The following is an 18,875-nucleotide window of genomic DNA, read 5'->3' on the forward strand; positions in this document are numbered from 1 at the left end:
TTAAGTTTGAGATACAGTTTAAGGTTGATTTTGGCCAAAATCTTTATCTCTAGCGTACTTCATGTTGAAAATAAGAGAAAAAGAAAAAAATGTTGAAAATTAATATATCTTTTACAGTTTCAATGTGAATGATCAATTACTAACTAATACATTTCAAAAAATATTTTCAATGATATGTATACTGATTCTACAATTAATGATATAGTTGAGCAAACATTATGAGATAATTAATGAGTTATCAATACAAATTTAAATCAATTTTGTTTGTATACGGTAAAAGAAAAATGAAAATCTAGAGATTTAATTTATTTTAGAAAAAAAATGTTTTGAGTTTGTTGTTTTAAGAGAAGATAAAGTGCTAAGTTATTTTTGAAGCTTCGATATACATGAAATTAATAAATTAAAAATATAGTATTATTAAATATATGAACTGTTATGATAGAGACGTATGAACACTTTAATAGGAGTTTTTAAAGAAGCAATAATTTATTTAATATTGTGTTTTTAAAGCGAACAAATTAAATGAAAAGAATAAGGTAAAAAGCAATAATAATAATAATAATAAATAAATAAACATAATACTTAGTGAAGAAAGAGCTGCCACATCAATTGCATATTGTGTGAATTTCGTATATATTTATATTGGTGGCCAATAAAAGATTGAAAAAAAATTAAATTATATGTGTCGAATTTGCAAGCAACAATAATTTAATAGAAAGTTCATTACCCGAGAAATTATAAAAATAGTCTCTTAAATTTGGAGTAGATTTAAAGTAATCCTTTAATATATTGTTAAATAATTTTGATCTTTTAAATTTATCAAAAGTAATAATGTATCTTTTATTTCTGTCAAATTTACAATAAACTTTATTAGTTAAATTTGACGAAGCAGTAAATTTGTTTTGTAACACGAATTAGTATTTTAAGGTGCAATTATCTTTTTTGTTCTACATCTTTGTACTTTTCTTCAAGTGCAGTTAATGAAGATCTTTTTGTGTCGTAATTTTAACAAAACTTCCTGATTAATTTTTAAAAATAACTAGAGATATTCAATTTTAATTAGTTCTAAATGTTTGAAAAATTTGGTCAAATAATGCAACAATTAGTTCTAATGTTTGAAAATTTTGGTCAAATAATGCAACAAACGAGACTATTTTTTTTTTTGAACTCCAGGATATAACCCGCCATCGCTACAATCTCTGCCCTTCGGGAGAACACTCTGTGGTGAACATTTTGTGTGGGTAAGCCCCCACTGTGTAATAGCCTGCAAACCACACAGGGTATGTAAACCATACTAGATAAGCCCTATGCGACATGCTTGACTCAGAAGGCATTGAAGGGGGATCGATTTAGGATCATCCGTGTGGATAACCACCCTCCAAACCAACTGAACCATCTCGAAGGACAAACTATTTAAAAAAAAAGAATAAATCTCTCGAATTCGAGCTTTGCGTATGAAAAGCTTTTTTCCAAATGAGACCCTAAGCGATATAGATTTAAATTAGCCAATTTTAATATGGATACTAATCTTCGAATGAAAAATCATCATAAATAATTTTGTTGGCCCTTCCCCATTATTAGTGGAATTTTTTTTTTTTAGTAAGATACTAATATTTATGCCAAAAATGAAAGAAAAACAAAAGTTATTAGAAAAATGGCTTGTGTAAATTTGGATCTAACATAGGGATTTTGACAAATATTTATGAGAGGTGAGTAAAAAAGTGTTATGTAAAGCCCGGCGCGGAATCCACGAGTTTCGTGTTTTTGTGTTTTCCTTATTCTTCATCATTTTCCGGTCACAAAAATCTCCATTTTTGCCTCAAAAACCCCATTATACACTCTTCAACTTGGCTGTAATACGAAGTTTTCTGGTTCTACAATGCTCGAATGGCTCAGTACAGACAATCGGGTGCTATAGGTATTATAAACAATGGTGGTGGTGGAGTTGTTCGGAACGGAGTTGCATCGGATCATGTATCGGTAGGGATTCGTTCGAATAAGCAGCAGCAGCAACAGCAGCAGCAATTGCGGAATCATCACCGTCGATTGAAGTCTACTACTCGCAAGATCTCGATTGGTGCTATAATCGTTATTCTATTCGTTGCCTTTGTTGTTTCCGTCTCTGCTTTCTTCTATTTCACATCTCAAAATAAAGGTTAGTTGAGACCTTGAGCTATCATTGACTACGAATTTTGTCGCATTTGTTATCATTTTTGGGGGAGTGAGATGGGTAATGCTAGATTTTGTTGAGTTTTTGGGTAGTTGGAAGTTTTTTGCAAGTTTAGGAGTTTAGCGTAATAGGATCAAAAGGTGAAATATCAGCACAACACTCACTGTGAGCTCATTTTGTGGTAGGCCGGATTTTTGTTCTTGTGGTTTGTAGCAGGATGTCGGATGGGTTGGTGGAAGTGCAAGTTGGCCGGTGGGGAGTAGTTGGATGGGGTTTGTCCTAGTTCTATAATGAGATTGTCCTTGCTATAGTGTACTAAAGGGTATGGTTTGTTCTTGTTGGTTGTGAGTAAATGTAAATATTCTGCTATTTTTTTGGAGCCTTTTGGAATGAGAGATATAGAAGGTGTTTTGGTGGCATCTTAACTCCCAAGTCACTCTTTTAAAGCTAAATGTTTAGTTAATCTCTTTACTTGGATAATGTTGTCCCGAGTAACTAGTGCCGGACAGTTTTTGGATTTTACTAGCTTTTTAGTTCTTTTGTTATTAGCATCCTGTAACTATGCATCTCCTTGATGCCTTCCTATGTAATCCATTACTTCATTACTTGTTTTAAAAAAAGAAATGAAAAAGGTAATTTAAGAGGATTTTTGCAGAACTCACAATGCCAAGTTTGACGGTTTGCAATTTTTGAGTAGTAGAAATTCGGAGAATTTTTTAGAAATGGGATTTGGTAATACTGGTGCTTATCAGCAGTTTCGGTTAGTTTTGGTTTGGTTGTTTGAAATGTTGATGATTTTAGAAATGGGAATGCTAAATTATGTGCAGGTTTGCAGTTTTAGCTTTTTTGGTTTTCGAGTAGTTGGAGATCTAGGGTAATTATAAACATGAGAATGCCAAATTTTGTGGGTTTCTGTGGCCCTAGTTAGTCTTGGTCTTTAGATAGTGCAAATTCTAAAGGATTCTTGTGGAAATGGGAGTTCTAAGTTTTGTGAGGTTTACAACATTTGAAGATAGTCTTAGTTTTCTTAATTTTTGACCTGATGTTAAATTAAGATTATTGGGTAAAATTAAGATAGACAAATAAGAAAAATAATTGAATGTTTTAAGAGTTCACGATCAACCAAAAAAACAGAAGATGACTTTTTTTTTTGAGGATGGTAAACACAGTAGATGACTTGGAAAATGGTTGCAACATGATTCTGGAATTGAGAGTTGGCTACTTTGGTAATATTTCATAGTTTATTTATTTACCAGAACTGGGGAGTTAACGACTTATGCCAAAGTGGTAATGATAAAATAATTTGCCTTTTTCTGCTTTTATAAGTAGTTTGGTTTTCGGCAGTTGAAACTGAGTTAAACTGAAGTAAGAAGATTAGTTTTTTTAATTGGATATCGTTTCTTAGTTTAGACTACATTTAAGTATCACCGAGTTAGGGAATGTCACATTATGACCTTGTTATGAGGTTGAATGTTCACAATGGACCAGAACGCTCATCCTCCGGGGTGGCTCAGTTGGAGGTCTCAAGTTCGAAACCCCTTGCTAGTGAAAGCAAGGGGTTTGCCTTCTGGGTCAAGCTCATCGCTCTAGGCTTGCCTAGTGCGGGGTTACCTCTCCCGTGTGGTCGAGCTATTGCATAGGAGCGGGAGTTTTACCCTGTGCGCACCCAAAGGGTAGCGGCTGCGGGTTTCCCTTGTCATAAAAAAAAAGAGACCAGAACGGTACAAAAATGCCGATGAATTGGTAAGTAAGGGTAAGAACTTACTTAACAATATTTGGGCTTATTAAATTTTACGGTACATCTGTAGATGTTATTTGTAGAGTATCTTGTCACGGTTTCTTCACTTTAGCTATTTCCTTTTTTGACTTATTTTAATGTGCTTTTTCCTGAACCAAGGGTCTATCGGAAACAATCTTTGTATTTCTTAAGGTAGGAGTAAGGTATGCGCACAACTCTACCCTCCGCAGACCCACATATAGGATTATATTGGGTATGTTGTTGTTATTTGTAGAGTATGATGTATTAATTGACAGAACTCGTAAGTGAACCAAACGGATGCTGGAACTACGGAGAAGCACTCTTGAGTGTAAAGAGTTTTAATTATTATGGCGAGTTAAATAAGTCAAAAAATCATATGCACTGTAAATTTCGTCACAAGAAAAATGAAGGTAAAGTAAGATTACACGGATTGTGGTTCCCAAGTGCAGTCTATTCAGATATCTAGGCTCAACCTTTAGGAAGAATGACATGATAGATGAAAATATAACACATAATTAACATAGATGGTTGACATTGAAGAGTGCTACAGGAGTGGCTTGCTAATAAATATGCAACAAAGTGAAATGTGAGTTCCATAGAATGAATGTGAGAGTAGTAATATTATGTGGGAGTTGAAGCCTCAGCACGTGCACGGGATATATTAGCTTCTGGGATGCATCCCAAATTGTGTGAGTCAGTATGTTGAAGTATCCTGTATTCCAAGTACTAATTGAGTGTTACTTTTAATAAGTAAGAGGTTAGTGTATAATTTGAGTTTATGAGGCAAAGTATTTATCTGTGAGCAAAGAACTGGCAAAGTTGGAATGATCTATGAATTTGGCTTCATGATCTATAATTTGTGCATCTCTTGAAACTTGCCCTTTCCATTTTTAGAATTTTAGGATTAAAGATGACAACATAATAAATGTAAAACTAGATGTGCCCACAGGTATTTGGTTTAGTGATGAGAGTATAGCATGTGTGGATTACACGCACGTGATGAGTTTGATTCCCGAGGGTAGAGGGGCGGACCCATTATTTGCCAGATTTCAAAATGTGCGTTCCCTCGGAGATTTTTGGGTTAACAAAAATAATAAATAATCATAATGTAAAGCTAGATGACCCAATCAACTTGTTAGAGTAAAAAAAATTTAAAAAATGGTTGACTATGGATGGCAATTAAAGAAATAGTGTAAACAAGCAAGGTCTGCATATTTAGTTAAAAACAAACAAACAAGCAAGGTCTGCATATGATGTTCCGGTGTGTTCAGCTGTATCTTTTTTCATTGTTTTGGACAGTTAAGGCTAAATCTTCCAGTTCTGTTTTAGAAATATATTCTCCAATATTTAGACAGTTTCCCTGTATGCTGTTGCAGAGTTAGATAATAATCACTTTCAAGATGATGGTGATGTGGAAAATGATTCAGATTTTCTTACAAATGTGACACGGACACAAGGGAAGGTTCTCCAATTTGGACATGGGTCAGTAAATCATGGCCGGGATTCTCGTTATTGGGATAAGGATGACCGGAGAAGGGATGATGATTACAACGAGGAGGATTTGGAGCGGAATCCAGTTAGTGACTTGGATAAGGAGCAAAGTCCTCCAGATGGGAAGAAAGGTGACAAGAAGTCGTTTTCAAAAGGATTGGATCATGGTGGAAATGGTTTATACAACGAAGCTGGACGCGATGAGTTGAGAAAATATGAAGCCAAATATCAAGCTTCCTTGGAGAATGCTGAACACGCACAAGATGGACATCATTTGCCAAACCAGCAATCGAGTGATGCTGACAAGGGAAAGAAAAGAGAACTGGTGGATGCAGATGATGGATATGATGATGGAATTGACTTAGAAGATGCACATACAGACGGATATGATGATGGTGGTCATGAAGATTGGAACCATACTGTTGCTGCCGAATCCCAGGACATACATGACAGTCATTTTTTTGATACACATGTTGCTGGAAATAACTATCAAAATCATGCCAAAGAGGCTAGTAAAACATCCAAGGACTTTTCCAATAAGGAATCCTCTTCAAGTTCTCATCACCAAAAATCTAACACAAACTCTGGACGTGTCAGCTTCATTGATGGTCACCCCTCAAAAAAGTCTTCGTCAGAAAAGCGGCCAGTATCCAGAAGGAAGCCAAGGAAGCATGGTAACATTATTTCCTATTTTTGTTGGTGCCCAGTGACTTTATTTTTATGATTATTTTGTCTTCAGACAATTTTGTATTCCTCGAGTCAACTTGATGTCTGAACTTTTTGATTTTAACATGGACAGAGAAAACTGAAGAGATGTGCTTGGGGACATTGGAACATTTTCTTATGGGAACTTGCTTAAGCGCTTTGAATAACTTACCTAATAAAATTTGCTCCTTATTACTCTTAGCCTAAAGAAAAGGCACTTTTGATATTCAACATCTACATGCTGGATAATTAATTTAGAAGTCCGTGTCTGTAAAAATAGAGACTTGTTGTGGGATGCAAGTGAACCTGATTCACCTATATATATTTATATGTATAATTGATGAAGTAAATAAGAAAGACTAAGACAACCAAATTCACTAAGTAATGTAGTATATCATACTTAGGAATAGTTCTCATAATATATAACTACAATTTGAGCTTTCTTGATGAGGTTGATGTAGGCTAGTCATGGATATTTTGCTAGATTAGAGAAAGATTTTAGTTGAGTCGATGTATATCATTGGGAAGTTAAACTAATAATTGCTACTCGTATTTAGTTGTGTGCAGTCGAGGAAAAAACGAAAAGAAACAAGAGACAGCTGTTAGCTGAGCATCTTTATGTAAAGCATATTGAGATGCTAATGATAGTAGGAGGTCATCAACAGCGGCCTACTCAAGCTGAAAGAGAAAAGATACTTAGGATAGCTGCAAAAGGAACTATGGATGAAGACCTTATAGATTTTGTAGATTGGAGAAAGGTGCGCTTATTGGTCTCTTATCTGCAGACTCAACTCTTCTTGAATTCACCAGTTCTCATTTTCGTCAGAGGATCATATAGGCCCTTCAAGTTTATTGAACTGAAGAGAAGCTCAGGCTACTTAACTCTGAAAGCAGTTCTTTTTTTTTGATTTGCACCGGGTGTCCGAGTCTCTTTGAGCCCCGACTAATCCCGGGGGTGCACAGGCCCTCGGCAAGGAGTTTCCCGCAAGTGCACCACGGTTAATTCAGGTTTTACCCAGTCCGATGGCCCTCAGAAATTGTTTGCACCCAGTGGGTTTCGAACTTGAGACCTTGAAAGGGAGCAAACCCCAAGGCTCTAGTCAATTGCCAGCAGGCCAACCCTGAGGGTTTACTGTTAGGGGTTGTTTGGCAGTGTATTAGCAAAAATAATGCATGCATTAACTCTATGTATTAGTAGCCCCTTGTTTGGTACACTTTTTCATGCTATGTATAACTAATGCAAGCATTAGTTATACACTCTATTGTGTATTAGGAGTGTATTACTAATACCATGGATTTCTAGGTATTAGTAATGCAAAGGAATTTAATACATGCATTAGCATGGTTAAAGACCCGATTACCTCTCTAAAGCGCTTTTACATCTTTTCCACCATAATTGTGAAGGATAACTTTGTAATAATATTTTTATACAATGCATACTATTTTTTTGACAAAGGTAACAGTTGTGTATTAATCTTCAACACTAAAGGCTGGGATCCCAAATTTACATCATGGAGCTACATACAGTTGCGAGTACTCAAAACAAAACAAAACTAGAACCTACTTCAACTTACAAAGAACCTAGGATATCTATAACAACTATAGGATCATCTACATACTCCAAACTGCACCAATAGCAAAAAGTGATTATGCAATTCATTTTGATCCTGTGTAAGGGACTACTAATACTCTCAAAGCATCTCATATTTCTTTCCTTCCATATGGTCCACCAAATCACTGCTGGGACAATTCTCCATCTGCTTTGGTCTGTCCTGCCACTGCCTTCAGTGTTCCAGCTTTCTATAGCCTGACTTGCCCTTTGTGGCATGGTCCAGTTTGTGCCCCTGAAGCTAGTAAATAAGTGCCACAATTGTCTGACCACCTTGCAATGAAGAAACAGATGGTTGATTGTCTCTGCCTGTAGCTCACAAAAAAAACATCTAGGACACATGTATTCCCCTCTTCATTAGATTCTCCTGTGTTAGTACCGCCTCTTTAACTACCAACCAAGTAAAGACTGCCACCTTATATGGAATTTTGACTTTCCAGATAAGCTTCCAAGGCAAAAATCTGAGTTGAGTCCCCATTTGATTCAGGTTCTTGTAGGCAGAGCTAACTGTGAAGATACCTTTGCTGTGATGAATCCACGTAAGAGTGTCTTCTCCCTCTTTCAATCCTCCAAAATGGTCCAGGGTGCCATAAAATTCAGCTAGTCTATCCACCTCCCAGTCTTGTATCATCCTTCTGTATGTTAAGTTCCATCCATGGATGGACCAAACTTCTTGCACAGTGGCCTCATGTTGCTGATTCAACAAGTAGATGTCTGGAAAGAGCTGTTTGAGGCTGCCATTTCCCAGTGTTGTAAAAAGCGCAGAAAAGCGTGCTTAAAGCGAGAAGCGAGGCGAGGCGAGCCCCCTGCGCTTTTATTTCGTGAAGCGAGGCGACATTGAAAAGGCGCTCGCTTCTACTGTAGAAGCGAGAAGCGCAAGAAAAGCAAAAGCGTAAAAAAAGCGCGCTTAATTTGAAAAAGCGCTAATTAGGGTTCTTTTTTAAAATTGTTTAAAGTTTTTTTTTTTTTTTAAATTTCTGAAATCCTTATGCGATTGAGCAACACCCCCAGGCCTTAGCATAAATAAAATAAACAAAGTACAAGGAGGGGGACATAAACCTTACCTCCGGTGTTATGGTGGTTCATAGTAGTACTTCCTACTAAGGAAGGTCCACTCTTCCCCATACTAGAAAGATGAAACCTAGTATCTACGCACCTAAAAGAGAGGACTCCTCTCGATCCAAAGAAACTAAGAAACATAAATATGGGAGACTCTCCCCTTACATAAGTAAGACAAGAATAAAACAAGGGAGACTCTCCCCTTACAAAAGTAAGACAAGAATACAATCCTAGAAAATTAAAATCTAAACAGGAAATTCAAATGAGCAGAAGCAAAATCAGGGAGGTCTCTTGATTCGTTTCAGTCTCTTTCTTCTGAAGGTTGGAATTTTTTTTTTTCAATTAATATTACTGCTCTGTTTTTTCCAATTCTTTTGCTGCTCTGTTTTCTTTTTTATTTCTGTACAGTGACTGTGATCAGTGATGTGTGTATGCTTGCTGCTCTGTTTGTTTTTTTTTCTTCAATACAGTGTGACTGCTCTGGTTGCTGCTCTTAAATCTTAATAGTCTTTATTTTTCTTACTTAGTAAATTTGTTGTTTTGTTACTAAGTGACACTTCTTTTTTGCTTGTAGTAACTAGTGAAGTTTTTAATTCTTTTATGATTTAATTATGTTTTTGATTTTTTGCTTTATATGTTATGACTTATGAGTATTATTGACTATCTATTTACTTTTAATCTAAGAATATATTACCTCTATTCAGTTATTTAATATTTTTTTATTTTTATACTAAATATCGCTTTACTTAAAAAAAGCGCGCGCTTCGCTTCTCGCTTCTGTGAAGCGAGCCCTTGTCGCTTTTTTCCGCTTCTCGCTTCCCAAAACATTGCCATTTCCTAACCAATTATCGTCCCAAAATAAAATCTTTCTTCCATTGTTTATATTGAATCTAGTTCTTTGAAAGAAACAATGCCACAAATTTCTGATTGATCTCCATAGGCTAATACCATAGGCAGAAGTCACTTCCTTAGTTTTCCAGTGATCTATCTTCTCATACTTGGCCTGAATCACTCTAACCCAAAGAGCAATGCATACTATTTTTAATACACCAAACCAAACAATGCATAAGAAATAATTTATGCATAACTAATACAAGCATTACTAATACACTCTATTGAGCATTAATTTTATACACTTTACCAAACGACCCCTTAGTAATTTATATAATAATTATGAAGTTAGGTATTAGAGCATGTTAGTTGTAAAAAAGGTTAGGGATTAGAGTCTTCCCAATCTCTAAAAATCTTCCTCAAAAAGAAAGGTATTAGAGTAGAATATTGTATGATAAGTCTCGTCTAAGAAGCAGAGTGATGTTGCTCAAAATCTTTTATTTTAGCCATCTCACTGTACTCATTTTCCAGTCTGCTAATCTGCTAGCTAAATGTGTGATTTCTGTCTTGCTCGTCACAATCATCATGGTCTGGTGCTGTAGAGTATTAGCAGTCTTTCATGTCAAGTATAAAACTTCGGATCTTGACAAGGCAGCATGCCAGGATTCAAGCCCTTTTTGTCCCTTGTATGAGACATCGTTTCTCAGATTTCTGGATTTCCAAACATCAGGAAATTTCTGTAATTTCTTGCATTTAGCCTAATAGAATGAGTTTATGTACAAAATCTTGAACATTAGCCCACCCCACCCCCTTACTCAGGACTTAAATAATCATGCTTTACATTTGCAGCTTGTGAGATGAAAATTTTGAATGCTAGTGCTCTTCTTGTGGAACCTCTGGAAAGTCGAAAGTTTTCAAGGTTTTCATTGCAGTACACGGAAACAGAGGACAAACCTTTTGACGATGCAAACTGGGAACCTAGATTTTCTGGGCATCAAAGTCTGGAAGAACGGGAAGAATCTTTTCTTGCACGCAATCAAAAAATAAACTGTGGTTTTGTTCGAGGCCCTGAAGGAACTCCAAGTACCGGATTTGACTTGGCAGAAGATGATGCAAAATACATTAGCAGTTGTCACATTGCTGTAGCTTCATGCATCTTCGGAAATTCAGATCGCTTGAGAATACCAGTGGGCAAAATGGTATCACCAAATTCTTCTCTCTTTAGTTTTCGTAATTTTGGATGAGATTACAATTTTAGATGTTCTTTTCCATGGATGCTAACTCATGAAACTTTGCCTATGTGTATATTGGTACACATAGCAAAATCGTATTTTCCATGTCGATACTAGAAGGAACTCGTGCACACTTTTGTTAAACTGGTCAAAAGCTGACGGGAGAAAGAGAAGATTTACTAGTAAAGTAGTGTTTAATCTCCTTTAGATCCTTAGGATACACCCTATCGAGATGTATCATATAAGATGTTCATCTGCTTAAAGGAAAAATACTTAAGGAAGCTCCTAATTCGTATTCTCCAACTTAAAAAGTAATAAGCCATTAATTAAACTCCTAAGAGAAGGAAATTAATAAACTCCAAAAATTGTTCAGTGGTAGATACATTAGCCAATTTAGACCAGCAAAAGACTAAGAGCAAGCATCTAGTTTTGAGGGAGTGATTGGAGTTTGAGGTTCCATCAAAACATCTTCTATTCCTCTCATTCCAAATAACCCAGAAGGTAGCAGCAGGGATCTTTAGCCAGATCCTTTTGATGGTTTCATCTCTCCACAAGCTCCACTTCATATGTGCTTCTTTTATGGTCTGTGCCATGACCCATTTCAATCCAAAGATGCAATAAAACATGTAGATTGACTTTAGAGAGAGAGTGTTCTCCCCAAGTGAAATACCACGTCCACCTATCAAACTCTTATCTTTCTTTTGTCTATCTTTCCCTTTTCTTTCACCCTGTCATTTCAACTTCATCACCCTGCCAGAATCCTATCTCCCTTATTCTTATCCTCAAGCTTTTTTTCTTTTTTTTTCTACAAAGGAGATGCTAATGCTGGACCTTCAAAAGTTGGAGCAGATAAAGTACTACTTACAGAGATCCTAAAATTTCTACGAGCTGTTCTGATTCCTCTGAACTTATGTGTCTACACCAAAATAGGAGAGATACATTACAATTCCATTTAACCTTATGAATGGACTTGGATGTTTCTTCAAAATTTCTACTATTCCTCTCTCTCCAAACTGTCCACCATATGCATGGGGGATTAATCTCCACCTAGCCTTCTGCCTCTTGCTGCTCCCCCTAATCCAACAATTCAACAGGCATACTCCACTTAGTTTTCTGTGGGTGAAAAATATGGCCCAAATCTGTGCTGTGGAACTGCAGTGCAAAAACAAATGATTGTTGGTCTCTTCTGTCTTCCCACACAGTGAACATCAAGATACTATAGTCATTCCTTTCTTCTTCAGGACTTCATGTGTCAGGCAAGCCCTCATAACCAACCATTTAAAACATTTTACCTTGGTAGGTGCTGAGTTTCTCCACATGTTCCTTCACTAGCTTTACTGGCTTCTGCTATGCTGGTTGCTATCCAATCTATAGGACATGCTAACAGTGAAAGCCCCATCATCACTGTGATGTGATCAGTCAAATTTATATCTCTGCCAAACTAGCTTTCTCAACAAATAGAGCTGAGAGGATATTTTGTTAGCATCATAAGCAGTTTTCTCCTTGCTTTGTTCTTCTCTCTCTCTCTTGCTGGCTTTAAACTTTCCTTCAAGATAGAGTAATTTCTTAGCCATGTTAAACACTTGTATTTTATTTGGATCATGGTCTTTATGTTCAAGAATTAACTCAAAACTGAAGAAAAGACCGAAAGAACATGAAAAGCTCAGAGAGTCACAGCTTGTTCAGTCTTGGTTCTACAGGTTTTCTGATTTTCTCAGTTTGACCAATTTTTTCTTTGTGAAAAATAGACTTGTAGCCCATCCAGTTGTGTGGCAACTTTGTTAAATCAGTTGAACTGGTTTGTCAGTACCATTTTTGAAAGGGAAAAAGGACAAATATACCCCCGAACTATCGTTAGTGGTATATAAATACCCTCCGTCATACTTTTCGTTCACTAATACCCCTGCCGTTCAAAAATCAGTGCACATTTACCCCTCTCACTAACATAAAAGTTATTTGGTACACGTGGCGCAATCCTACGGCCCTACCCGATTTGACCAATTATTTAACTTAAAATTCAAATATCCGCCCCATTACCCTTTTAACCCACCCAATTTACCCATTTTCTTTTAAGTCATCTGCTCTACCCATCAAAGAAATAAAATCTGATTAATTTTCCATACTCATTTAAAGTTGAGTTGACACCGTAAGTTTCAAATCCAATAGTTTGTGCATCAGTAATTTTAGAATCATATTTACTCAACCACCATGAGGCCAAGCAGCAAATCCCCAATGGCAGCCGCAAAACACCACTACCAGCATAGCAACAACAACAATTTGAGCTAAAGTTAGCACAGATCTCATCAGAAAAGCAGGAAGAGAAGAGAAGAGAAGTGTGGGGGCAAAAAGAGGTAAAAATTAGTGGGTGAGTGGAACATTGGGAATAGCTAGTGGGTCAACAGATTCTTGCAGAGAATATGTCGTTTAGATCTCAGAAATTTCGGTTGGTATGAGAAGATGGTGACTGAAAACTAACTCTTGCTGGCGTTGATTGTCGGAAGTTGAGGATTTAATCTAGTTGGTTTTAGTTTTTCAATTCTTCCTTGAGTTTCACAGTGAGCTTTCATGGTGGTTGAGGCCTGATTTTAATGAAAGTTTTAGATAAAAGAAGATGACTTCAGAAAATGGGTTTATTTGTGTGGGTAATGGGTAAATTAGGTGGGTTAAACGGGTAATGGGCGGGTATTTGAATTTTGGATTAAAATAATTGGTGTTGAGCTGTAGGATTGCGACACGTGTACTAAATAAGTCTTCCGTTAGTGGGAGGGGTAAATGTGCACTGATTTTTGAACGGCAGGGGTATTAATGAACGGAAAGTATGACGGAGGGTATTTATATACCATTAACAATTGTTCGGGGGTATATTTGTCCCTTTTCCCTTTTTGAAAACATTGCTCCTAGCTTATTACAGTTGAGGTTTATAATGCATCTAGATCGGAAACAGCCTCTTTCTCTCCCAAGGTAGCAGTAAGGTCTGCGTACGCTCTACCTTCCCATACCTCATTTGTGGGATTACACTGTGTATGTTGTTGTTGTAGAGTCTTTTTTGGATGACCTACTTATCAAAAAAAGAAGGGGAAACAGTCTACTGTGATTCACCTGTTTCGGTTCTGTCAATAGCTTTTGTAGTTGTTTATACGAGATTTTGAATTATTTTACCAAAACTTATCGTTAGCCGCATTGTATGACATTTTCTTAATTTAAATTCCTTTTCCAGGTCTCCCGTATATCAAAGAAAAATGTTTGCTTCGTTATGTTTGTGGATGAAGCTACTCTAAAAACTCTTACAGCTGAAGGTAAGATGCCAGACAGCATGGGCTTTGTAGGTTTATGGAAGATCGTAGTGGTAAAGAATCTTCCATTTTCTGATATGCGGAGAGTGGGAAAGATACCAAAGTTATTGTCTCATCGACTCTTTACTTCAGCCAGGTAACTGGAATTACAATCTTGTATAGTATTTGTTTGTGGTATGTTACTCCTTATATTCGACTTGTATGATACCATGCTATAGCTAGTTAGCACTCAATATTCACTTCCAATTAGGGGTTTACCAAATCAAAAAAATAAAAGAATGAAAGAAGGAAAAAACAAATTCGTTCTCAATGCATTTAGTTGTCTGCACTGGCTTAATATTTAACTTAAAGGACATCATTTGTATTTGGTACATTCTCAGCATTAGCTTCATGCTTCCTGCAGTGCATCAAAATACCAGTTCCATTAGCATCTTTTTTTATCTAGTCGTAAAATTGGCGCATGCTTTTTTCTAATATTAGATTGATGATAGCTTCTTATGATGGTTTGGTTTTGAGTGGGGATTAGTCTCACTGTAGAGGCAGAACTTCAAGTAAATAATGTCTCTTTTGGGTTTAATATTTTTTCACTTTGAGTGGTGCTGCAATGTGTTGTTTCACCATTTAAAAGATATTGTGTAGACAGAAGTCAACTGATGAGTGCAAATGTACTAGTTTCTGCAAATAATCAAAATGCTGAGATGGTACTGAATAAGAGACTGTGTTGGAATTTGGTCTACTTTTGATCGGCATTAATTACCCTTTCCCTTCTGTCTACTGGGGAATAAACTATATTTGAAAAAGTCAATTATGTGAACTGGCAATGCCATAACTATGAGTTCAGAGGATTGCTAGTGCTAATTTTACATTAACTCATTGGTGCTCTTTAACTTTGGTAGCTATTTTTTTCAGGATTCCATAATTTGCCTGGGTTTCTGCTTTTCCTTGTTTGTGTGGTGGTGTTGGGAAAGATACAACATAAAATGTTAATGACACACATCTCTCAGCCTTCATCTTGCTGCTTGCCTATCCCTTTTCTTCCCTTTCCATATTTATCCAACATGTAGTGTATACCACTGTCATATGATTTACTCCACATTGCATGTAATAGAATGTAGTATTATCTGTGAATGTATTAGCAAAAGGTGAACGATGAGGTCATCTAACTCAGTAGTGACAACTGTATTCTATTGGTGCAAGATGGACTTTTGATACAGTCAGTGATACTCTTGTAAACTGCTCTTTTATCCTCTCTTTTGGGCCTTACATTTCTATGCATATAATTGTTTGCTTGAACTTTTCAAATTTCTGTTCGTTTATTAAAAAGTTGAGATGCTTGAGTGTGAATTGCTTATTAAACCACCTCTCCCTGAAGAAAGAGGAGGTGGAAGGGAGAATTTCTATCTTAGTAGCTTATAATTTTATTTTATTTTCCAAAAACATTTTACGAGCATTTTCATTTGAAATTATGCAGGTATTCAATATGGTTAGATAGCAAGCTTCGGCTGCAGCTTGATCCCCTACTCATCTTGGAGTACTTTCTGTGGCGTAAAGGTTATGAATATGCAATTTCCAATCACTATGACAGGCATTGTGTGTGGGAAGAAGTTGCCCAAAACAAGAAACTTAACAAGTACAATCATACTGTCATAGATGAACAATTTGCATTTTATCAGGCTGATGGATTGCAAAGATTTAATGCATCTGATCCAAACAAGCTTCTTCACAGCAGTACGGTGCACTGTTCTATATTTAATTTCGTGCAATACCTTTCTGCTTCTGTGTTCTTATTGGCAAAATGTCATTACATGTTTCTGACAGATGTACCAGAAGGATCTTTTATTGTGAGGGCTCACACACCAATGTCAAACTTGTTTTCTTGTTTATGGTTCAATGAGGTTGACCGGTTTACTCCCCGTGATCAACTGAGTTTTGCATATACATACTACAAGTTGAAAAAGATGAACCCAGACAAGCCTTTTTATCTCAATATGTTCAAGGTGAGAAATTTAAGTTGCTTCCAAGCGCAACTGTGGAGATAGACAACCTTCCATTTTCCTCTAACACTTGATATGTGCATTGTAGGATTGTGAAAGGCGAAAGATAGCTAAGTTGTTCCGTCACAGATCAGACGAGCAGAGGGATATTCTCTCCCAACCTGAGACAGAGTAAAAGCTGAGTGACTCCTGGTTTTGGCTGATGATTCAATTTTTTTGTTATATGCGTCACTATACTGTACTTGCTTGCTGGAAAGAGGGTCATCGTTCCATAGCCATTGTGATTGTGTCTGTTGTACATTACCAAAATTCTCTAGAGAAAGTGATACACATCCCAGCCTTATCGATTCAAAGCAACGCAAAGCAAGGTGGATTCTGCTGGCTCATCTCAACTTTCTGGTGCAAAGAACATACCACCACCATTACAGCTTACATTCTATTAATTTCATTGCCTTGACCAACTCCTAGTGTTAAGCATCCTATCCATTTTCCATTGTATCTACAGGAGTTGGTGAAGAAAATACCTGACACTATATGTATTCTTTTTCTATGAAGCAGGGTGCCAATTTATTGTTTCTAATATTTGGACGAATTGATACTATTTACTCATTCAATTTATAGTCTTATCATATGATAATTCCAACATTTAGTAGTGGCTTTACTCCTTGTGATTGGCACACTTACAATAAGCCCTAAAAGCACTCACTATCTACACCAATCATGATGGATAAAAATTAAATTATTGAATGAGAATTAGCGTATCTTAATAAAACTCGTTACCAATATATTAATTACATAGATGTGTCTTTTTTCCTCAATAGAAGGGAGTTTTGGAGCAATAATATATGGGTTTGAGCCGTTAAGGCAACCACTAATACTTGCATTAGGGATTTAATCGCACTTCTCGATATGCAATCCTTCTTTGAACTCTGCCAATGTGGGATGCTTTGTGTATCGATTTTTTTTCTTTCTAACTTTCCTCTATAAGGTTTTGTTTAACAATATGGAGGGGTTTGTAGTATGTTATAATTCTCGGTCACAACTAATGTATATAAACTACTTCCTTTGTTCTAATATATGTCAATTCATTTGGTGGTGTTTGATTTGGCATTAAAAAAAATTTAAAAAGGAAAGATTTTTTACATCTTGTGATCTAAAGCAAGCGATTGATATTTGTGTGATATAATTATTTCATTAAGGGTAAAATACGAAGTCAAATTGTTTCTAACAAGGACGTTAGAAAGAATTGATATATAAATTGAGACACATGGAGTTCAATTATATATGATTAATAGTTAATGAGAAAATTATGATGATAATGTCATATAAAATGGACCATATAGAGAGTATTAGATTATTTTTTTTTACCAACTCTGCCCTTGAAAAAAAAATGAAGAAGAAATATACACAAGAAGTAGAGTATGACTTATCTAAAAATTCCATTGGTTTTACCAACCATTTGGAGCAATTTATTCCTTCCTTTTAGCACCTCTTCAAATACTTGATTAACTTGTGATTCAAACTTCTCCAAACCAACCTTTAGAGCTATAGATTTCTCAAGAATAACATCTTTAATTCTCTTTATCTCTTCTTCTTCATATCCACTTTTAAACTTTTCTTTTGCTTCCATTATTGCCTTCTCCATTTCTTCATACTCATAAAATCTTATTACTCCTCTTTCTCCATCTTTGTAATATTTCCTTTGAAATTCAGTGGCAAGTTCATTAACTGAGTCCTTGAATGACTTAATTGGAGAAGAGTACTTGCAACAAATCCTATTATAATTCTTAGTTGGATACATAAAAACATTTAAAAGAATGTAAGTTAATAAACTCATTGCAACTCTAATTGTGCAAATCAAACTTGAACAACAACCCCTTTGCATTTCTTGAATAAGAATTCTCTTGTTGTCTCTTTGTTCAATTGGTTGCATATTGGCAAATGCTTTTGCCTCATAGTGATTAAGATTCTTGATTGTAGTATCAATTGTTAGATGATACATGTTGATCTTAAAACTTGATGACTTCAACATGTTACAAAGTTCCATGAGGTTTAAACTCTCATTCATGTATAAATTCAACATGTCATCATTGATCCATGTAAAAGGTATTACCTTTGATTTCTCCAATATGATGAGAAGAAATTGAGAGTGGAGTGTTTTCAGCAGAGTCATGGCTTCTACACACCATTGAAGAGTTAAAGAATTGTTGGATAGTAGTGATGATTGTAGATTCTTGATTTCTTTGGTGAATGAAGCAAAGAGAGCCATAGTTTCACTATTTGTAATATGAAAGATACATTTTCTTTGGTGAAATGGAGAAAGACAAGCTATGAATGTCCTTCCCATTACTTACATATTATAACACAAGAGAAAGATGCTTACTTTGGGAGATTATCAAGGGGTGGAGAAGTAGATAAGAGGTGAATTAGTAAGGTGGAAAAGTGGGGGAAGGGGAGGGGGCATCAAAACTAGTTTTTTAAATCTTGTACTTTTTATGCTTTGTTCCCTTTTTCCTCAAGAATAAAAAATAAATTTAATTTATATATACAGACGGTACAAAAAATTTAAGTTCTCAATCTAATTTAACCAGTTATAACAAGTTATCATACAATCGTCCGAGTTACCTTATTAGGGTTGTTATGACAAGTAATACTATCTTATTGTAGGTTAACTTAACATGATAATAATTTATACAACCATCCTTTATAACAATCAAGTTTTCTCTGAAATC

The 18,875-nt window shown here is 35.8% G+C and overlaps 1 protein-coding gene across 1 annotated transcript; it reads left to right on the forward strand.

Annotated features, from left to right (window-relative positions):
• Positions 1-1,611: 1,611 nt before the first annotated feature.
• Positions 1,612-16,788, forward strand: LOC102587291 (uncharacterized). The gene is made up of 7 exons (XM_006351087.2): positions 1,612-2,155; positions 5,306-6,094; positions 10,474-10,823; positions 14,074-14,285; positions 15,621-15,877; positions 15,968-16,146; positions 16,232-16,788. The coding sequence occupies exons 1-7, from the start codon at positions 1,888-1,890 to the stop codon at positions 16,316-16,318; spliced, it is 2,142 nt and encodes a 713-aa protein (XP_006351149.1). The 5' UTR covers positions 1,612-1,887; the 3' UTR covers positions 16,319-16,788.
• The last annotated feature ends 2,087 nt before the right edge of the window (positions 16,789-18,875 follow it).

Source organism: Solanum tuberosum, unplaced genomic scaffold (assembly GCF_000226075.1).
Source record: "Solanum tuberosum cultivar DM 1-3 516 R44 unplaced genomic scaffold, SolTub_3.0 scf00133, whole genome shotgun sequence".
Classification (NCBI taxonomy): Eukaryota; Viridiplantae; Streptophyta; class Magnoliopsida; order Solanales; family Solanaceae; genus Solanum; species Solanum tuberosum.